A 23240-nucleotide genomic window follows, 5' to 3' on the forward strand; every position below is an offset into this window, starting at 1 on the left:
CAGCAAAAGAAAAACTTACAGTGTGTACTTTAGGTGTGGATTTTACTGCCTTCCTCCGATGTGCGTGAGTGCCATGCTCTCATTTAGTCTAGGCTTACACAAGTTCCCCTGACAGCAAAAGTCAGCTGGTACTAATCAACTTCACTAGAAAAAGGGAATGATTTAAACAATTTGCTTTTGCTCTTCTCAAAGAGCAAAAATTTGTATCTTTAAAATTATTCTGTCCCTTCTTCCTTCTCATGAAGGAGTTTTCAGGGAGTTATGACCAGTCTTGGTTTGAAGAACATGCAGCAGAGGGTAAACATGAACGCTCACTGTCTTTTTTAGCATACTGGTTTTATTTATTTTTAAATCTGTAGTTCAAGAATGTGGAAGGCATTTTATAATGATGACTCAAATCCCATCAGCTTATGAGCAAGTTAATATTGCTTCACTTCTGTAGCTTACACAGCCAGTGTTTTCCTTTTCGCTTGCTAGCCTGAATTATATCAGTACCATGTTAAATATCACACATCAAAGATTAAAACTGGCACAACAATACAGCATTTGGGACATGAGCATTAACAGAGCAGTACATTACACAGGGAGGCTGAGTATTAAAAAACAACATTGCTATTCAAGTCTGCCCAGGCACTGAAGAGTGTCTCTGCGAGCATTCAGTCATTGTTCACTTTGACTCAACATGCAGAGTTGGCGAGGACTCATTTAGTAGGAACACAGCCATTGCACAATGTGACAAAGAACAGGTTTATTAAGATTTTGGTGGCACATTAACAGCCTCCCCAGGTCAGCCTTGCCACGTGGTCGGTTTTCTGCTTGCTAGGTTTTATGAAGCCCAAGAGTTCCAGTTCAGAAACAGCTCGAATAAAACGAGCACTGGACGTTTCAGTAAAGGAAATGGAGTATGTTTTTATGACACATTGATGGAGACAATCCATTCTTCCTCTGGGAGGGAAAGATTTCTAAGTCATGGCAAGGACAGATGGCACAAACCGTGTTGCACACTAAAATTGTTGGAAATAAGGGCAGAGCATGATTTGCCCACAGAAGCACAAATCTTCAATCTAATCAGTATTTCTTTTGCTACATGCATACAATGTGGCAGTGAAGGAAGAGTTCCTTTCCCCATTGCTAAGAGAAGCTTAAGGCCTACAAAGGTAGTAATTTTGTAGTCTCTCAGAAAAAGGAAGAATTTATACTTTTACATTCCTTGACAAGAAGATGGGAAGATGACACACATATTTTTTATGGTTTTGTGAAACAGCACCACATTTGCTCTACTCACTAGTCACTACACCTTTCTTCTTGTGTTCCAGATGCATCTGTTCTTGAGTTAAATAGAGAATTTAGTTTTGTGTTAATTACCAGCGGAGCTGGCAACAAAGCAAAGGCCTTATACTAAAGGAATGCTAAGTGCAGTATTAAAGCATATAAATGTTCTTCATCTCTTCTCTGTGGCAGCACTACTGGTTGTAGCCATGAGTTTTGGTTCTAATGCTCCTACTTTAAATAGGAAAAGAACTTAAGAATCAGGACAAAATGAGAAGTAGAATGGAGAAACTAAAATTCTCAGCTCTAAGGTACTAGAACTCCTGGCTTCTACAGAGATACTGCTTTTGTAAGCATTGCCTCTGCTGGTGCTTCCATCTTCCTCATCGTAAACTACTGTCTCTCTTTCTCCATTTGCTCTCTAGGCCACAGCTAAACCTGTCATCTGTTGCCCAGTAATGCTCTCCCCGTATACAGCAGCTGTACCAACTCTCAGATGATTTAACCGAGTAGAATAGCTTCAGCTTGTTTCAAGGACTGTTGGTTCTGTTCCAGATCCAAACAGCTCCTACGGACAAAAGCTGCTCTCTTACCTCGCCACCCCCAGCCCAATTATTTCAGCTCATCTATTTCTCTGACATTTTCAGTACATTAGGGCTGTTTAAACTGGTTGTCTTATTTTTCTGGAATTAGTTATCAGTACACTTGAAACTGTATTTTAAAAATCCCGGTTCATTAATCCTGTAAGCATTTGAGAGAAATGAGAAAGGATACTGGATGATATCATCCACCTGGTCTGAGGAAGCTGCATCTGCGTTTGGTCCCTCAACTGCCATCACCACAGTTGAGAAAGCCTAGAAAGGGAAAAGCAGCACAATTTTAACACATTTCATAGACAGACAGAGCTGCATATAAAATAATGAGCTCTGAGCTGATGACTATCACTCAGGAGGAATGAGATCTCTGAATGATAACTCCACAAAATTGTCAGTTCAGCAGCAATCGAAAGAGCAAGCCAGGTTATGTATCACCACGGCAGAAATGCGGTATGAAAGACATCATTCTGTGTGAACTCGTGTGCCTGCATTTTAAATCCCAATACAGTTCCGGTCCCCAACCCGTTCTCACAAAAAATACAGAACTGGAAAACATTCTCAGAATGAGACTGCTCAAACATTCTGGAAGAACAAAGGGGATCAGCTGGCTGTGAAGAGTTCTATAAAATCGAGGGACAGTAAGAAGCTGGGTGGGAATCTTCTGTCTACTTTTATTTCTGATACAGAAACAAGGCAGCAGCAAACAAAACAGAACAAGTAAAAGGAGTGTCCTCTGCATCGCACGTAGTTAAGCTACAGAATTTCTTGCTAAAAGTTATACTGACAATGTAATCCAGGTATGCTTACAAAATACAGAGAAACCATTCCAGCTGAGGAAACTTTAGAGCTAAAACATGATGGTGAGCTAGGGAGTAGTTGGAGAGTATGTCTAATATTAACATATGTTCTCTTGTTACACTCTCTCTGCTTTTGGTGACCGCAGGAGACAGGATATCAGGCTAAAAGGACCTTTGCTCTTCCCTAGCACAAGCATTCTCTCCCAGAGCCCCATCTTGCCAAAGCAGCAGCACTTGCCTGTTCCCATAAAAGTGTCACGGAATACTTAAAAACAAAGGAGAAAAGGTAGCTTTGCCAAGCATAAAATCTGATCTGTGCAGAGCATAGAATAGAAGCAGAAGCAAAAGATTTCATCATGGAGTAGTAATGCTGAAAGTAAATGATTCACAGTAGTCAGAGGAAGACTCTGTGGGCTGGTGACTGGCGTTACCGTGTGTTCTTGCACAGGGGGGACTGAGGTGTGCAATGATTAAAGTTGTCAAAAGGGGCACTAAAGAAAAGCAGACATGCAGCATAAAGATAGAATACTTTTGAAAGCAGGTAAAGGCACTGTTTGCATTGTCACATACCTCTAACCAATCGACAAGATTGATTAATCTGCCACACTCCAAATGAAGCTTATACACAATGCATATGTCAGGGGCTTTATTAGAAATGCTTCCTCCATCACTCTTCAAAGCTTTATTCTGATGAAAAAAATATGAAGGCAGTAACTTTGATCAGTTTCTAATCCTGAGCAATCTCTAGGTCTAGATATAACATTATTTCAGGAAACTCACATAGTAGTTGTTTTAACCAAATATTTCCTAGTTGTGTGTTTAATGGCAAGTTGATGGTACAAAAGAAAAAAAAAACCCACAGGAAAGTAGGAAAACGTACCATTAAAAACAACAAACAAGCAATTAAAAAAAAAAAAATCACCTGGGTACTTCACTCCTGGTGTCCCTCTTACAATTTTGCACGCTTATGCAGTTTCTACTCTAATGAGTGCTTATGTGATTAAGCTTTCCCCCAATTCTTTTGCTAGTTCTACTTGCGTATCAGACAATACTCTGTTCTGTGGATTCAGGGAAAGAAACTAGTCGTGATTTGCCTCAGACTGTATTATGTAGAAAACAGAAGTGTGTCCCTCCCCCCTGCCCCCCTGAAAAGAAAGAGGAAGTCTTAGTATAGTTCTATCATCACATGTACTAAAAAGCAAAATTGCTTCTCTCATCTCGGAGTTTTATCTCTGAACTGTAACAATCACTTCTCTCTGGCTTGAAACTCGGCACCTATAGAGGCAAAAGCCTGATTTCTCACAAACTATTCTATATGTCAGGAAATTCAGGTGATCAGCACTGAACCATTTACTTGAGAAGTAAAAAAGCCACTTGAGCCAGAAGCAAAAGTCTCTGCAGAGCTGTGGAAATTTACAACATTTTGTATCAGTTCATAATTATTTTTTTCTGTTTTCAGTTTCATGCACTCCAAGAAGCCGGCTCTCTCAACAGGAAAACAACCACTGATCATTCCTTTCAGTTCAATGAAATTTTTGCTAAAATGCTTTTATGTGCTCATAAAATATACCAGTTACTTTTGGGAAGTCTGTAAAGCCCTAGCAAGGATACCTTCATAAATAACTGCTTTTCAAGACAGGAAAGAAGGTTGTGCAAAGAATATAACTTTGCTCGACCATCTCTAGGTTACCTTTCATAGATCTCAGTCCCTGCAATTTGTGAGACTTAGATTCAGTTTGGACTCTAGCACTTGCGAGACATTTCACAATTTCCAGAAAGCCTAACAGTTTTCAAGCTTGTTTATCCTGTACAAGGAACACAAAAGCTGCAGAGATTAGGTTAATGCCTGTCAGTTCAGTCCAGATGGCGTCCAGATAAATTCAGAGTAACACAGCTAAACCCTCAAAATGTTACAATCCAGACATGAATTTACCCAACTATAATTCAGGAGTGTACCATAATAGTTTCAAATACTACTGTGTTACTAACCGGCCCAGGTGAATTTACACCTTCTGGCTGATCTAGTGGGTCACCACTGCCCAGAGGAACGCCTAAGCGTTTCTCTTTCCCCCTCTGCTACTTCACCTAACTCTGTGGCTTCCTACCACTCGCTCATGTGCCGACTCTCGCATTGCTGGACACTGCATTGATTTTCTCATCTTAAGGCCAGAACAGTTCTCACAACCAAGACAGGATGCAACGCCTAGAGCAACTGCACTCTCCTGGAATGGGTTCATCTGTAGAAGTTAACATCTGGCTGGACCACATGCAAGCGCCAAGAATGATCCAGGAAAGGTATTCCTGATGGGCACTGCATGGTCTCTGCCAGCACCTGAAAGAATTCAGCCTCACTTGTGCTAATGAGGCCAAGTCTTTACAGTATAGCGGCAGGGAGCTGCAGCTGCGTGCGGTGAAACCTCAGCTTCCTGAGGCAGCAGCAGACACACTGTCCCCTGAGGAAATAACCAGACCGACAAGCAGGAAGCTGCCCTAGAACGAACAGCCAGTTGTGAAACCACCCGTACAGCACAGAGCTGCTGCTGCAGAAAAAGAGAAGGGTATGGGAGCGGGAGCAACCCACAACACTGCTGATGAGGGGTTTCTCTTGCTTGACCCTGCCCCAGAGGCTAGACAGAGGACAGACTTCTACCTTGCTCTGGAATTGATGTTACTATCTGTCCCAGGGACTAAATGTGAGTATTCGCTTTCCCTGATACGGGAGCTTAATTGCAACTCAAAAGATTTTCATTTCATAGCAATCAAAGTGTCTTCATAGGTAATAGGGCTCATTCCTTGACATCAGTGTGAAAAATTGCCCTTCTACTTGCATCTAAACCCCAGGAAGATCCAAGATCAGATTTCCTTGTGCTGACACCATGCTAAGCAGTGCCTTACTGGTATTCAGAGTTGTAACTTGTGGAATTTTCAAGGGATCAGTGAAAATTAAATTACACTTTTTTTGAGCGTTGTTTTTTTTTTTTTCCAAGGGTAAGTATGATCCTTGGTTCATGTTTTGCTAAATAAATAACTAGACTGGATACCTGTAAGAAATGCATCACATATTAATCATCTGCTGGTACTCCACTGAAGCAGATCCTTTTCTGTCCTAGCCTTCTGGAAGGTACAGCTCAAGAAAACTTTGCTTTGGTCATGGCCCAGTAAAGTACAAGCCATGCAAAAGTCATAATTAAGAAAAAATATTTCTTTGACTCACATGGATTAAAATGCTAAGAAAGGGACTCAGCCAATGCTGCTGCTGTTAGAAACTCTGCCAAACCTTGAAAATCTACTCAGAAAATAACAGAAATATGTTCAAGTATGTCAAAGAACAAAGTGCAGGATGAAAGGGCTTTAAATACTGTCAACTCATCAAAGAGAATACTTATTCAACACATCAGTATCTAGATTTTGTCAGCTGTCCTAATTATATTTTTAAAGGTTTTCTAAAAATACAAATTACTGAGGTTCATATTAGGTCTCTTTAGCAGTAGCCCACTTGCTACCTACTGTTTTCACAAATAAACTCTTTAAGTGGTTTTAGAAATAACTCCTGCACACAGCAAAACTTGCAACCCTCATTCAAACAGAGGCACAGTGCCAGCAAACCCAATAGGAACCGGGTTGTAGATTTCAAAGAATGATCTTTATCGAGTACAGTTCCTGGTAAGTGTTGGCTTTGGCTCAACATGCCATCACTCAGATACAGCTACAACCCAGGTTTTCTTCAAAACTGTAATGACATTTTTAAGGGAAATGCTAGGGCAAGAGGATAACTCCCAAGTAGCATCTATAATCAAGGACAAAAAAAAAAAAGTATGTTCACTCCTTTTCCAAATCGTGCTCTATTCCTTTCTTTCGGTCATCTTGTGAATTTGATTTATGAAGGAAGTAGAAAACAGGCTGCTTTTCTTCTCTAGAAAAGGGTAGGGTTAACCAATAGAATCGATGACAGTCCTTTTCTTGGACTTGGAAAAAAGATAGGATGTGAATACACAACAGATATTAAAATAAATTTAAAAAGAAAAACAAAGGACTCTTTAAATATACTGCATTTAAGCTATTGTTAATGTCATCACTCCGCCTGAACAGAGCCTTCACCTTACAGCAAGTCTACACAGGGAGGACTAAGCCCCAGCCCTGTAAAGAAAGTCTCTGGAAAAAGCCACAGACACGGTCTTTTTCCCCATGGACAATCATCCCATTTGTAATGGAGAACAAAATGACTTTTCTGCTACATCTACAGGAGAAAGAAAAGATCATGACTACAACAGGCTCTGGAAAATGGATTCCCCATATAAAACTCTTTCCATAACTTGCATTATTTCAGCCAGACAGATTCCCTAGCTCTTTGCAAAGTCCCCAGTTGCTTATCAACAGTAACTTGCTGGTTCTCTGCAAAACAGCTGAATGCGTGCCAAGATTCATGAAAGAGCAAAACTAAGCCTTACACATCATCCTCATGTGCAGCCTTCAGAAACTACTCCAGCACCACAAACAACTCGCTTGTTTCTTACCTTCAGGTAGCAGTACGGGTTATTCAAAGCTGTATGAAGTGCAGTCCTCGGGGCAGCATTTAAGTGCCCACGGAGAACACTGGCTGTGTTGAAATACACTATCTCATGCAGAGTCTTGTGGTCTGCAGGCACAAGGTAGTTTCTGAAAAAGCAACATGAGGTACGGGGGAAGGAGGGGAGATACAAGCTTTACCTTAAGGGAAACAACAGAAGCCTACTGCAGTCAGAGACTACAAGAACAAGTGTTTCCCAACCAGTACTGACAAATCTGAAAAAACAAGATGAACAGCGCTGAAATCAACTCTTAAGCAGGGAAGTCAGTTATTGCCAGCTCTACATCTAATGGATTTAGCATAGAACTTTAGCTGGGCCACTGACAAAATGAAAAATAAGGGCAGCAGCTGAAATGCCAACACCAGTCACGTACTCTGGTCCTTATCCATCTCGAGGCCTCATGATGACTCTCTGCTCATCTTTGTCTTCATATTTGAAGCATTTTTCTTGATACAGTCATACTTCTGTTAGCTTCTCTGCCTCTCCCCCCAAGGCTCTATAATTAACAAGTGCCTTCATCTCTTCCCCCACCCCAAGCCTTTCACATTTTCTGCTACAGAGCCTCCAAAACCCTATCTGCTATGCCTTGCTCACCAAAACAGTTCCCAAAATAGATAGGATATCACACTCGACATCTATAGAGTTTCATAAGTAGAACAGATCAGCAAAGATTAGGGTAAAAACTCTTGACTTTATTTTTCCACATATACCCAGTCCTCCCTCAGCTTTTTTTTCCTGTAGCCAAAATAAGTTGGTCAATTCATCTGCCAATTGCTTCTACTAATCTATGGAAAAGAGATTTTTATTTTTTTTTTAAATTATTATTTTTAGAGCCCCGATCAAAGAAAAAATAGGAGGAGACAAGTGTGTGCTTCATACTGCAGGGACCAAGACACAATCTTGACAAGATTAACACATTAGCAAGATTTCTGCTGCAACTTATGGTGCAAACTAATGCAGGAATATAAAACGGGAAAGCTCACCTTACAAGACTGTCTATATAGTCAACAACTTCAAAACGAAGCATTTCAAACTTTGTCAGTTTCTTAGACCGCCTTGATTCCTTCAACTCCAACAAAGTCTTTAAAAAAAAGTGGTGCATAAAACTACATGGGAGGTAGTTGTTTGCTGGAGAACACAATCTATATCTGGAGAACACAATCTATATGTTTAACATGTATAATTAATTTTTGCTGGCACGTCTTCACTGATGATGTCTGAAAGTGTGATTGTGCAGTTATTTTTATTCAGGCCAGTGTATTCAGTTCTCAAACTGGTAGGAGTTTGGGAAATTCAAAGAAATATGTATTAGGCAGAGCGTGTAATTTACAAGTTAAATAAGAAAAAACCCTCTAATTTGCATTTTAAAATCCTAGTTTATGACAGATATTTTCTATAATTTTCTATGTGTCAGGTGGGCCTGACATACATAGTTGGTACTTATTCATTCATTTTCAAGAAGAGTTACTTATATACAACCTTTACTCAGAGCTCCAGCAAGCTGGGAGGAACTAACCATGGACAATTACATCTTAAAAGATTCAGTTAAGGAACTAGTCAGTAAAGCCTACGCAGGCCTAACCTTCTGAAGATGATAAAGGTCTGTCTTCTTCTGGAGCTCCTTTTGTGACGATACGGACACATCTCGTTCTTGGAAAGCTTCTGCTACTAGAACAAAACTAATGTTTGGTATGTGGGGTAAACTTAGTCCTGACTACCTAAATAAACCCCCTAACCCAAGCAATCTGAGAAGTGTTCAGTTAACTTGTTCACATGGACCCAAACACAGGCAGCTTTTGAGTCTTGCACCTTGTAAAAGATATTGTTAAAATAGGAGTGTGCAGTGCAGCTTAACCAACAGTAAGTAACTGACTGAAGCAATTCAGCCCTGAGCAAAGATCCAGCACAAGCCTTGCACATCACTTGAGTTCTCCTTATGTCATCCTAGGTCATACTCTCAACATTTGTAAGCTGGACAGATAAGTACTAGATACTACTGATGTTTTAGGAGTATTCAAAAAAGCCACACATTGCCTATTTTTTCCTTCTCATGTGCAAAAAAGCCACTAAGGAATGAGTTCTCTCTACTTTACCCAGAAACTGCAACCAGAGCAGCAAACCAAAAGTGTGCTAACATATTTCATTGTCCAGTTTTATTCTCATCTTAATTTATAACAAAATTTTGTTTTCATGGCCATGTAGTTTGTTGATCAGTTGCACCAATAATTAGTAAATTTTAGGTAAAAACAAGGAAGCAAAAACTCCCTAAGCACAATCAATGCTAGGATGAGTGATAATCAAAAGAAAAGGTAACTAGATTTTCTTGCCTTACTTATGAAGATGGTAGTAAGACGGGGATTCTACCTATTGATCACAGGTAAAGCTCCCATCAGCAGTGACAATCATGATACATAAAAGCTTTTGGTGACCTATATAGATTGAGTTGGTATTTTCCAGTGCCCTGTGGACATCTGTATTTGTGTTGACGACTTCAAAACAGAGGACTTCCTCTCTCCACTACTACACTGAGGTATTTTGAGATGTTTTTTATCAAATCCTTCAGCTCAAAATAGACTGAACATAAGGATATTTTGTTTCCTCAAACTTCATGTTTTTATTTTTTCCAGTTCATTAGGCAGTTGGGAAGATGGACTTTGTTGTTGTTGTTAAAAAAAAATATTTTTGGACTATCCTTTCATTCTAAGGGCTCTTGTGGGAGATCTGGGTATATAACATTTCTGGCAGACTTCTGAAAATTCCTGCTGTGAATCAACACAATCACAGAAAAATACAGGCAGAAGTCAATACTTTTTTTCCAAACTAGATGAACCTTTAAGTTTTCCATTGTAGTTCAGATTCCTCAGTACTGGTATCTTCTGTGCCATATACAGCTTTTTGAAAGTGATCGCCTATTTCCACAGCCCTGCTATTACTACATCTATTCAAAAATACACAGTACAGGCAAGAGCCAATTCTTCTGAACAAGCCTCAGTTAACCCTAGAACGTTAGTTACATGGCATACTATGTTACATAGTACTACCATAGTTAACTAATATTAGACTGCATTTGGTGGCTTATTGCCTACTTGTCCAAATGCTGGGTAGCACCCACACTGATAACGAACTTCATTTAATATACATAAAACAGGCCAGATGATAACCACTTCATCTTCAAAAGGGAATCACAGGGGAGCACTCCTCTGTAGTTCAGGGGAAGCAACAAAATTCCTATTCCAGAAGAATGCTGGAATACGTCATAGTCCTATTTCAGAAGGGATACCGGCAGTTTCTGTTCACCTGCCTCCGAAAGACGGAAGAGGCTGCTGCTTCATTTGCCTTGCTTAACTTCCAAATATGTCCTCTACCATGAACAATCAAATATATGGGCCCGACAAGTGACAGCATGTCAGCAGAGCCCTGACCACTGGCACCTGGTGTCCTAGCTCTTCTATGAATTTAACTGAAGGTGAAAGAACTTTATATACATTTGGATTAAATACCATGTCATAAGGAAGTCTGCTCCTATTTATATCTGGTTTTATTTGTTAAATGTTTTTAATGATTGCAACATCTGGTAAAATGCTCAAAGTATGTGTATGACAGATTTAGTCAGTAATGTTTGCTGATCTGTCTAATGTCTTATCTTCTATCACTCTTCCGTATTATAAAAAGCATGATCCACATACCAATAAAGAATATAAACATTTCCTAATTTTGTGCACGTACTTAAAAATACTAAAATCCTGAAAAATCTGATGGTTTGATGCAAAACCAGGCTATCACCAGGGAAAATGATACCCATTGGTCACATTATAAAACAGCTTTCATACAATCTGCAATGGAATGTATGATGGTACACACCCACCTTCTAGTTTCTGAAATTGGGTCAAGAACTCCTTCAACTTCTCTACTGTCTTATCAAACTCCTTGCCAGAAGATGACACAAAAATTTCCACACATTGTTGAAGCATGGTTACCAAATCAGACTTATTCAGCATCCTAAAAGACACAATTGTTGGCTGAAGTTGAAACGCAGAATGATGAAACAGCTTTCAATGTTTTTAGTTGAAAAAAAGTTTAAAATTAATTTGAAAAACTCCTTATAAAAGAGAAAACCTCTAAGATTCAAGCTTTCAGTATTGCAGTAAAGTCAATTTTTTCTTTGCTGTCATTAACAGAAAGAAACAAATCAACTTGGACAGATGTCCTTCACGTTTTCCTGCAGAACTGACAATGAAAGTTTTTCTGATATTCTACCTAACAACACTTGCTGGACACAGAGTTATAAATTTAAAAAATAGAGTATGATAGGGTTCATAACTCATTCCCAAGAATGGCAAATGAAATTATAAAAGAGCCCCAGATTACTCTGTATTCACACATCCACAAAATCCATTACTCTCTGTGATTCAGAATGATTCTCAAATAAAATTTGAATTGCTGTTTTCTGTACTTCATTGCTGTAAACCTGACCACCACTAGAATCCCAGAACCATTTAAGATGGAAGGGACCTCTTGAGATTATCCAGCCCAACTGCCACCCTAGCATTTACTGACTTTTAATTATGTATTAGGGCATTTTATAAATGTCACCAAGCACTGCTCAGTCTCAGAATCTTCATTTAAAAGATATCAAAGTAAGTCCTTGCAAATATCCATAAATGAAATCCAGAATTACAGTCATTGCATCAAGCCAGTACCACTACATATGCATGTCACTTCGATGGGTTCCCATTGCTAAACACTCTGGATCTGAAAAATCACGCATGTGCATGTGTTAATAGCCGCTGTTACTAGCAGCCCCTCCCAGCCTTTTCTTGTGGCTTTGCTTTGTCTTATACAAAACAAAGGTGCTAACAGTTTAAGGATTTTAGAAGACACAAAAAACCACAAAAACCAGAGCATGACAAAAGAATGAAATGAAGGTGATCGGTGTGCCAGGCAGTGAGTGGGCCTCCGTTTCAGCTACCTAAATACTGACTAAGAAATTTAAGGAAGAATTTAGAAGAGGCTGCGGAAGCTTTACGGCTGTCTGGGGAGGCAACTGCAATTTGAGCTTCAGTTTCTAACTGGCAGTTGATACTAAATGCTCATAAAGGCTAGAATTTGAAACTTCAGTTTATCTGATTCAGGGTTATGGATTTTTGCAAGTTAGGTGTTGCCTTCAGATACACTTGTTTTGTACAGAAAAGCACCAGGATTTAACAACAGAAAGGGTGACCTTGACCACATAAAAGGCTAGAAAACATTTTGAAACTGTCTTGTAGAATACAACGGGTAAACAAGATAGCCTTCTTCCAAGTCAGACAAAACACCGCAATAATTAAACACCAAAGATGAAGAGAGAATAACCAGATTTGGAGATCGGTGAATGGGAAAGAACAAATTTATTTCAGCAGTATTATTCAAAAAGAATCTGCAAGTTCTAGAAAAACTTTTTTACTACAACAACAGGACTACAGGGCCCAAAGTACAGGCAAGAGGATGGTTATCACATATCAGGAAACAGTAAAGGATCCTTTTTCAACCTTTTGAGCTTGAGATTACTGCAAGGTATTCCAGGTATCAGAGAGTGGGGTTAAGATTTCGATTTGATTAGGAGACAGGCCTAAAGCAGAAAGGAAGATTATTCAGAGACGAGTTATGAACGAGAAGAAAGGAAGCTAGGACAAAAACCATGGAAGCTCTTCCTGAATGCTGAAGTGGGGAATCATCTGAGGAAGTGGTAACAGAGACTGGTCAACACCACAGTGACAACCAAGGGCAGGATTGTGATAAGCAGTATGTGATGAATGGCACCAGTGATTAGGAGACAAAAACAGAGTACAATGTCTAGACAGAAGACAACAGGTCAGACAGTCCTCAAAGTTTTGCCACCTAACAGCTTGATCAGATCTCCCAGCCAGTTAGCTCCCCATAACCAATCAACTGAGACACTCTCCAACATCTCTTCATCTTATCGCTCTTCTGATTGGATTAATCCAGTGTGAACTAAAGCTTACACACTCTCTCTGTCTCCCCATGGTGTTTTTTAGACTCTAGACAACTAGATGAAAGTAGAATAACTATTTTCTAGATTGCTAAAGTTAGATCATCTGGAACACCATCTTTGGGGAGAGCACGGATAAAAGCCAGTCCAAGGTAAGGCTGAAGTACAGAAACAAGGAAGCAACGAACCACTAAAGGAACTCAACGTAACAGCTGAAAACACCACATTCAAACATAATTCACCAGGGGCAAAAGAGACACTTTGTTACAAATCAAGAAATAAGCTGATGAAAAGCTTCTCTATTTTTTACTTTCTAAATACAAGGAAGAAAAGATGAACATTGAAAAGAAGAATAAGGGATGGGAAGGGGTGAACATAAGGATATTAACAGGTGATGTGGCCCCTGGGAAGGCAGAGGTATTAAGGAACAGTGAATAATAATAATGATCATGATCACTGTATTTCTATCAGAAGCTCCCACAGTGGGAGCCAGGACCAGAGGAAAAACAGGAGGGAGGTGAACACATAAGGAGATAAAGGGAGAGCAATCCAGAATCTCATGGCAGCATCAACTTTGAGATAGGAGAAGAGGCAGATGAATTCAGTGGAAGAGAGTAGATAAAACATAGGAGGAGAAAAAGGAGAGGAAAAAATGGCCAAGAGTTATTAGAGATTACAGAACAGATAGTACAGGAAAACAAAATGACACATTCGTGGGGAAGGGTTGATAGGTGATTAAGTGCTGTCAGGAGAGTCAGAGAAGGATTAAAAAGGAAAGACTGTAGAAATGACAAATCAAGCATGTAATCCTTTCAAAGGGATGAGGGTAAAAAACACAGCGCAGGCGATGTGTTAAGAACCACTCAGCGTGGCAACAGTACAGTTTGAAGAGTAAGTTTCCTTGTGTATATGAGCCCAGAAAATTATCCTCCACCCACCCACCACTGACATGGTTTTTCTATGCAATTTTGCTGTCAGACACATGAAACCTCACAAGCTCAGAGGCTCCTGAAGAGGCAGTTACGTTAACGGTGTTGCATCAGCCCCTTGTGCGACAGAACCGGTGTATTGTTTGAATGCATGCAGCTACCAGGAAACAGCCACTTGCCCTGATTAAGCACATTTAAAAGTCTGTAGCTGCAACTTTGCAATTGAAGGGGTTTCTGTTAAGAAAATGGGCTTAGATGACACTTCCATTTTAAACACTGACAGACAATACAAGTGTAGGCTCTCCTAAAATCCTAAACTCACAGTAACACAAAAAATTAACTCAGTCTCTGTACAAACTGTCAGAAAAAGAAGGCAGGGGGAAAGCAGTAAAATAAAAAAAAATAAGAAAGGCCTTAGCTACTCATTTGGAACAGATTCTAATTTTCACAACAGATTAAAATTTAGCCTGACTAAAACTGATAACGTGGTTGATAATATCTAACACAATTGTACTTTACAAGACAAAACCCAGCTGATGTTCTCATTCCCACACAAAAATCTTAGTGGTTTCAGCATAATTACTCAGGGCATAAGAGATATTAGAACCTGGTTGAGTTTCATGGAAAACAGTAGAAAGACAAAATTAAAACAGCAGTCAATTATACTTGCAAACAATCTGACAACTAGCTTCGAACAGGTAATATCCCCAGCTTTAAGACCCAGAATAACCGATGACTGATATTCTCCATATGTACAGTGGTATTAAAACAAAATGGGGAAAAAAAAAAAGAAATCACCTTGCCAGCTGAAGAGCTGACTTATACTCCTCTGTCTCCCACACTTGGTTTTCCAAACACGCACAGTGCAGCTCCCTGATCTGCTATGCAGGAGGTGAAGAAAGGATAGTGTTTTACAAACAAAGTAACTCTTACAAACAAGCTTTTCAAAAGTAATATGCAATTTCTTTGAAGCTTCTTTTCCAGAGATGCAGAATGATTGCAAAAAGAAATGAGAGCATTTAGTATCTTTACAGAGCTAAGCTCGTAGTGTTGCCACATTCCATGTGTTGCTCTGCACCAGGTTTCAAACAACTAACATTCAGATGAAGATAACTGCAGAGAACAGAAAGGAACTCCAATCAAATGCCCCAACTAAAACATCTTTTTATTCTCAAATACTGGGACGGTTCATGCTGATTTTGTAGCTAGGGACAGATTCTAATAACAGTGTGGAATACATTGAGAACCAGCAGACAAGTGCACATGCACAGAATGTATTGCTCTTCTAGTGGAAGAAGAAATTGTTCAGTGTGAGAAGGTGGATTTAATGACATTATAGCAATATTGCTGTTAAGAACAATTATCACTGTTCCACTACAATCATTTTATTCTGTACAGAAGGTTGTTAAAACTCAGTCTCTTAATCTGAATTTGACTAGCAAGCTAAACGGTGGTAGAAAAGTATACATTGTCTGCAATGCATACAGATAACCCCAGATGTGGGAAAGTCAATGTGCGGATTATTTTGCTGATCTGTGCATCTGCCGCCTCCTGGAAACTCGTTCCTGTTGACTGACAAGGTATCATCCACACCACTAAAGAAACCACATGCTGTTGTCCTCTGCCCATAGCAAGAAAGCATCTGTCTCCATTTTAAGACGCAGGGAGCAAAGCAGCAGAGTAGTAAGCAAAGAGAAAGAATAAATACTTCTTCAGATATCATACCTTGAAACAAAAAGCTCCCATGTTTCACTAAAAAGGAATAACAGTACGTCACCTGCTTGCCCAAAGGATGCTTTGGAAGAGAAGATGTGAAAACATGAAGACATCTCAGAACTGAAACATAATGTTCATGGTAAACATGCAAATCCTCCAGCAACTTCTGTGTTATTTCCTGCAGTGACAGAATAATTGTTTTATAAGTCATTCTGACATCCATTTATTTAAAACTCTCATAAAGCACTTAAAATGACTCTGAAGTTTTGATGTTGTGGTGTGCTAGGATTTAAACCACCAGTGTTAAACTAAGACTACTATGCAAAACAGCTGTATTTCAAGTTCAGTGTAATCACATTGCATATCATTAACTTTACTTTATTCCACCTTCTCACTGGAGAATTATAATTGGTTAGCATTATTATTTTACCATTTTAAACCACATTTAGCCTTTAGATTTTGTATGTCATCTCACAAAAACAGGACTATCTATACACTATACCTTTAATAGGTGATAAGACATTACATAGCTACTTTTACTCAAACCCTTATTATCTGCATTTTTATATTACAAATGCATTTAAAAATTTATTTCTTATATTGTGGGTGGCTGCTGTATTTATTAGTTAGGTAAAAAGACCAATTCACAGAAAATAAAAAAAATATGCAGTTGCTGTTCCTGTGTGCTCTTAATTTGACTTCTGTTTATTCACAGATTGAGAATTGCAGAAAAAAAAGTCATGTTTTAGGAAAAAGAAATTATTAACTGCTGCCGCTACTGAATTTACTGGATTGCATCTCATTATCACTGGCCACCCATGGAAGCATATATAACACTTCTGGAAAAATGCACTCAAAATTTCTAGTAGCTGTATTGAAGTACTTTGGGCTCATTACATTTAAGTTTGTGAATCAGAAGATCACCTCTCACCTATCTTCAGTTACAGAGGAAAAAAAACACAGGATTCTGTACATATTTTATTGCCATTTTGTTCAACTGTGAGCAAACTATTCCAAATGGAAAGAAAAAAATAACACAAGCCACTGAAGTTATCTAAAATTAAACCGAAACAAGGGTATCAAAGATTAAAAAGAAAAGCAAAACTTTATCTGCAGGCAACATACAGAAGTATTGACGTGGAAAGGTTAAGTATCATAGTGCAAAGACTGAAAGTAACAAAGACAGTGCTGCAGAGAGCTTTCTGATGTTAAAAAAAGTTCAATATGACTAAAAACATTAAAGACATTTCTCCCCACAGACTTTTTATCTTTTAAAATTTAAGGGTCACCGATACAACAATTGTTTAAATGATTTCCAAGACCTTAGGGTAGACACAAGTTTGTATTATAATTCTAAGCAGGATCATTAAAAAAATAAATAAGTATCCCCACCACAAAATAAGCTGAGAGAAGAAAACACATTCCCTTTAATGCTGCTACATCAATATTCTTCCCCCAAGCCAAGAGCATTACAGCATCTGTATTTCCTTCATCTTGTTTCCCAGCTCAAGCCTGGTGTAGTTAATATACATAAACCACAATGCAGTAGGACTATGTATTTTGCCAAATAACAGAGTGAAAAGGCATATTCTGTTTTAGAAGAGTTTGAAAATATTATCACAAGACTATGCAATGTTATTTCCATAAATATAGATTGTCACACATAATTTCAAATGAAATTTGCCATGAAAGCTTTCAGACAGTTGTAAGTAATTAGGATGCAAAATTGCTTTTAAAACTGATTATTCTGAATAGGTGGAACTCTTCCCATAGTTATTAAAAAAAGTGGTAACAACACGGAATATAAATTGCAGCTGACGAAGAGTATTGCAGGTTTAGGTGCTAAGCCTGAACAGCAAGTTTACCTGGTCCTGAACATGAACAGTAAATTTATATGAACTAGTACCATAGTGATTTTGAACATGTTTCCAAAGTTTGGAATGATACTGTAGATTTGTATGACATACAGAAGAAACAGCACCTTATTAATGCAGCAGTACGGCCTTTTCTCCCCAGGCAGACTACACTGCCAGCTTGGCAATGCAATAATAGTCCTGCCCCTATTGTAGGGATTAGAACAAGTGTCTTCCATTAAAATTTGTCTTAAGCTTCATATGCACATAAGCACAAGAATTCCAGCTTCTTTCCCAAACTTACAGGGTAAGGCTTGTGAAATGCTGGCTATATTAATAAACCTACAAAGCTTAAAACATATGAAGTTTAAGTTGATGAGTATTCAACTTTCAAAGTAGCAGCCCATCACATGGTCTTTAAACAAAGAAAAAGAGTCTCAGCTGCTCATTCCCAGTCCTTCCTTCCTCCTGTCTCAGCATTTATGCACCTGCAGAGTGAACGGCACTGGGGAAATCACTCTGCAGAAACAACCCAGCAAAAAAACTCCTAAGTCTTGTCTTTTTTTTGCTCAAGTTACTTTAATTGCATTGTTTCTCTGAGAACATTCATTGCACAGCCACACAAGCAGTTGTGCTGGCACATCTGCTGAGGTGTGAATAAACAGCAAGGAAACAGCTGTAGCTTAAGCTAATTTTGCCACTGAAGACTATGGATCATAAAATCATGTATAAATTATGTCTCGCCTTGACTACTATAATTGCACTGCACTTGCAAACTTGCCTGCTACCAACCTCTCTTCCAGCCATTAATATTGTTCTTCACACTTGAAAAGTCCTTACAGACCAGGCAGCTCTGCTAGGAGAAATTAATTGCTTTATCTCTAGTAGTATCACTTGCCTGACAGGTTAGCTACACTTGAGATGAAGTTGGGAGAAACCCTTTACCCTGGGCAATGCTTCTAATGGAAGTGGTTCAGCTGGTGAAAATAACCAGCAGATCTTTGTTGGTGAATTCCTAAAGGTCTCACAATAGTAGTAGCCTGACTTTAATCACCTGACAAACCTTCAGATAAATATGTAACATAAATTAAATTTTTACTCCTGTAAGACATCTAATGTGAATGTGTGCCGCGGGACCCAGACTGCCCTACTGAGTTCAATCAGAAACTACACAGAGGGTATGGAGGATTAAGAGCTTATGAAATAACGTCCAAAATTACTTGTTCTTTAAACACTTCACTGACTTTCCAAGAAAGTCAGTCTGAGTAAGCATTAAAAGACCAGGCCATAAATAAACCTTGTAACCTTATTTGTAAGTAGTTATATTTCTAGACATAGGTAAAAGTCGATGTAAGAAAAGTTGTACAGCTCTGTTTAAAGGTACACCTGGCAACCCTAGAGATCTGGAATTTTGACCAGCTGATCCCAGTTCTCCATTACTGGACATGAAGCACAGTATGTACTTTATGAAAGATGTTATGCGGAACTATACATCTTAGTCTTGTATTTTATTATGCCCCACAAACTAATACATTGGGGAAGTTATTTTTGCTCTCCAAAGACATTCTTCAAATTTTACCTTTAAGTAGCTGTCTGTTGTCAGCAGTGCAATCTGTTTCTCTGATACTTGACTTTCCACATACCTGATGGCAAGAAAAAACAAGAATATAAAGATAACAGAGTTAAAAAATTCAAAAAGATTATGCTACTATAAGGGTTTCTTCGGAAAGATTCAAAAAGTCAAACCCAGCAAGCTGAAAGACCAATCCAAAACTTTAGAGATGATGCTCCAAGCCAGCTTAACAAGTTCAAAAGTGATTTATAGATAAAATAGCTTGTTTCTGTATTAAGAACAAGAAAAAAAAAGTTCAAATGATTACACATCACAGAAGCTGTACTCTCTAGACCAGAATATTAAGGCTTCCCAAAAGTATTTAGAACTGTCCTTCTTTTGATCGATTTACCTTTGCTATACAAACATATGCACAAGTGATCTACAGTTTTCACAGAACTACATTAACAGATTCCTTTTACCTTTTTTAAAGCTGACTAAATACAAGATTGTCCAAAAAATTATTTCCCCTTTTACCTTCTGAAAGAGGGCAGTCTTCGAATGTTTTCACACTGATCATGTGATAAAGAATTTACTCTCTTCTTAGCATCTACCAGCTGGCAACACAGTATACTAAGGGGCTGGGAATAGAAGTGCTCCACAATACAGAGCTGAAAAACAAAGCAAGAACCAGTGATGTTAATAAAATTCATCCTCCCTGCTATAGCTACCCTTTAATGCTTTCTTATTACTACAGTGCCATATACTACAATGGTAGTGATGATATTCCTTTAAAAAAAAAATCATTACAGTTCATAAATATTCCAGAAGTCACTACAGGACACGGATTATTCAGTTTTAAATACAGTCACATAATTACTTTTTTTGCTGTATGCACTGTTTGTATTCAGTACCTCATCTTTCTCCCCCTCTTATATAATGGTACCTACAGCTTGTCGTATATTTTCTATTCACTTCTGTGAAGTACGGCATTCCTTAGGTTACATATTCAGCTCCAATGCTCACTAATAACAAAGAGTATACTTAAAGATATGAAAAGCAACTACTGTACACAAGCCAACTCATCACATCCTACTTTCAACTTCTGTTCCACGTACACAAAAATACACTGCTAAGCTCTTACTATGCACACACGCAAATGCGCTTTATCACTGATTTCAGCTGCACTAAATGTTTGTAGCATCAGGGCCTTGCAGAATAGTAGCATACACTCGTCACATCTATTCTTAAAAACAAAACAAGATCCCAATCAAACAGACTACCTCACTAAAAACTTTTAAAACACAAAAACTGTCTAAGGGGAAAGACACTTCCTGACAGAAAAGTTAACATCACTCCTAGACATAACGAGATGATGGTGATCTCTTGTATCTATCACTTAACTCAGGAAATCTGATCTGAAACTGGTTTGTCCTTGAATGCTTTTAACGCACAAAGACATAGTCATGTGCTGTCAGGGCTAGGACTTGTATTTTCCTATCAGGCCAATGGGGAACCATTAAATCCCGGTGACTCTTTCAAATAAGAGGAGTTGAAACCCATGCAAGCCCATGCAGGCCTGTCTGCATGAAGAGCTACTACAGCCATACTACAGCCAGGTATTCTCCTGCCCACGTGTAATCATTGAATCTTAGAGATCAATGAATCTGAGACACTCTAAAGGTATATGACACTAAAAGGGCATGTTCTACTAACAGGTTCAGTCATGGAACCAGGCAAGAAAGAAACAATTTCATAATGCTGCACTAAAACAGATTACAGGGACTACAAATTCTTCAGAGAACTCTTGTCCACTATCCACAAAAGCTACAAGGAGACTCAGACACAGAAATACATCTAGATATGACAATCTATATAAGCCAATAAAAATGTAATTATCATGCTCTGTACAGACTATTTTTGGAAAGCTTGAAGTCTTCTACTGTCTCCTCAGAGAGCAAATGTAACTCCCACATTGCTGCACCGCTGCTTGGAGCACAAGCACCACCTACTCTGAGGCAAAAAGTGACTGACCCTACAGCTCCTATTTCCCTGAAAAGGTAAGAAGTGTGCATCCAGAAACTGCCAGAAGAGTCCAAGTGGGGAAGAGACACTGCTGTAGCCTCCCACACCATGACAAGCCGGAGTACAAGGATCTGGTACAGGGGATCAGAGCTGGAGAGTTCTGCCAGGGGTGTTAGAAGTTACAAGTTCATCTACCGCAAAATATATGTCCTTCTACTCACTAAGGCAGGCTACCCTTTCAAACATTTTTTTTTTTTGTGGCCAAGTGAGTTTTTACATGCTTATTCATACCTGTTCTATGAGTTCTTCCTTGAAACCTTAGCAGTTAAGGTTTTAACTTTAAAACACTCACCTGTTCACAGATCCAAACTATTTCCAAAGACATTTTTTCATCCAACTCAGTGACAGCAAGATTAGGATCTAAGAAATCTTTTAGTGCCCAGTAATTACCCTTTGTTTTCACAACCATAACTTGAGTTCTTGTTACCGTTGCCTACCTGAAATCCTTTGATAAAATTCTGGACAGAAAAATCATGGTACAAGAATATGTTGATGAGAACCTGCAGAACTTTCTCACCCAGTTTAAAGGGAAACTGGGATGTCAGAAGCAGCTAAAGGAGACAAAAAGGAAAAGTAGCCATAGCAGAAACTCTTTCCTGAATTCATCTCAGCAAAATTTATACACACAATTTAATACAACTCTCAGTATATGTTAGCATTCAACCGAGATACTAAATGCACTGCCAACTTCTAAAAACAATATTTCTACTAAAATATCCATGCAAAGATTGATTTTCAGTTTACTATTTCACCACATTTTTGTAAGTACCTTTTACTAATATGCAACATTTGAAGTTAGTTTTGCCTAACACTATTTTTGTACTTACTTTTAAAATTAGTAACAACAGAATAGAGATTGATGTAACAACCAGGGACATCACTAATTTCAGCATGCGCAACAGCGATATTGGAAATCCCGCACAAAGCGGTGCACCAAGAATCGCACAGGCACAGCATCTACATGGCTTGACCATTTGGATAACTCTGCTCATTTTTGACAGGCAGCAAAATTCAGGCTGAGCTGAATTTTTCTATGTTTAAAGCTATCTTTTTCTGGAACAAACTAAACTCAAATCCAAGCCCTACTTTAATGAAGAGGTGGGAATGTCAAAGTGTAATTAACTGCCCAAGTATATATGCACAGATGTCAACGTAAATGAAAGATGAAAGCAGATGTGCAAGTGTGTCTCAATATGAGAAGGAAGCTCTCACTATTAAGCTACTCTGCAGCTGTGAGTAGAAATATCCAAAGTCCACAGCTCTCAGGAACAGATTCTATTTCAAAACCAACTTTTAAAGGCCACACATGTACACTGTGCTTGAATACACACACACTCCTCCTATTCAGAAAGCAAATTACCTTGTCAATTATAGTAGACAGGTGCTCCTTACAGGAAAGGGACTGGAAAAGCTCTATGCACAGCAGAGAGGAAACAGAGTGAGGAAGCAAGCTGTGGATAATCATTGGAGATGTAGCAATTCCAAAAATCAGTACTAGAGGTAATTCACGGATATGCTGACTAGATCATGGGGGAAGGGAGAAAAACATAATAGTTACATTACAGAAAATCATGAAACAAATGCATTGTGTTCCTACTACAGCACTGAGCTTAGATGCAGAAAGGAGTCAGTTAAAAGATTTGTTGCCAGTAAACCAAAAGAGTTTTGATGTGGAGTAAAATTAAAAAGAAAGAAAGCTATTTAAAGCCCTAAAGTAGAAAAGCAAATTAAATTATATTTTAGGATTCAGATTTCAGGAAGTGGCATAAAAAGCATCTTTTCAGTTAGAATGTTGTACTAGTCCTACCCTCCCAAGAAGTTGTATGCTGAGAACTGAATCTTATGTTTGTTTGTTTTTCTTTCAAAGAAAGAGAAAAAATAAGAAC

The 23240-nt window shown here is 38.6% G+C and overlaps 1 protein-coding gene across 4 annotated transcripts in view; it reads right to left on the reverse strand.

Annotated features, from left to right (window-relative positions):
• Positions 1-315: 315 nt before the first annotated feature.
• The window catches only part of ORC3 (origin recognition complex subunit 3), a 42832-nt gene continuing 19907 nt past the window's right edge, over positions 316-23240 (reverse strand). For 2 of the 4 annotated variants that reach the window (XM_075414393.1, XM_075414396.1), the window contains 13 exons: positions 22715-22874; positions 21792-21905; positions 19807-19940; positions 19297-19360; positions 15926-16042; positions 14947-15026; positions 11096-11229; positions 8813-8898; positions 8214-8311; positions 7177-7318; positions 3233-3349; positions 2044-2123; positions 316-876 (listed from right to left, as the gene is read on the reverse strand). In XM_075414393.1, coding sequence (XP_075270508.1) covers positions 771-876; positions 2044-2123; positions 3233-3349; positions 7177-7318; positions 8214-8311; positions 8813-8898; positions 11096-11229; positions 14947-15026; positions 15926-16042; positions 19297-19360; positions 19807-19940; positions 21792-21905; positions 22715-22874 — 1432 coding nt within the window. In that variant the 3' untranslated portion in view covers positions 316-770. Of the gene's footprint in view, positions 877-2043; positions 2124-3232; positions 3350-7176; positions 7445-8213; positions 8312-8812; positions 8899-11095; positions 11230-14946; positions 15027-15925; positions 16043-19296; positions 19361-19806; positions 19941-21791; positions 21906-22714; positions 22875-23240 lie in introns of those variants that run through there. The other 2 variants (XM_075414394.1, XM_075414395.1) reach the window with 2 other exon arrangements.

The sequence above is a fragment of the Opisthocomus hoazin genome, chromosome 2 (assembly GCF_030867145.1).
Source record: "Opisthocomus hoazin isolate bOpiHoa1 chromosome 2, bOpiHoa1.hap1, whole genome shotgun sequence".
Taxonomy (NCBI): Eukaryota; Metazoa; Chordata; class Aves; order Opisthocomiformes; family Opisthocomidae; genus Opisthocomus; species Opisthocomus hoazin.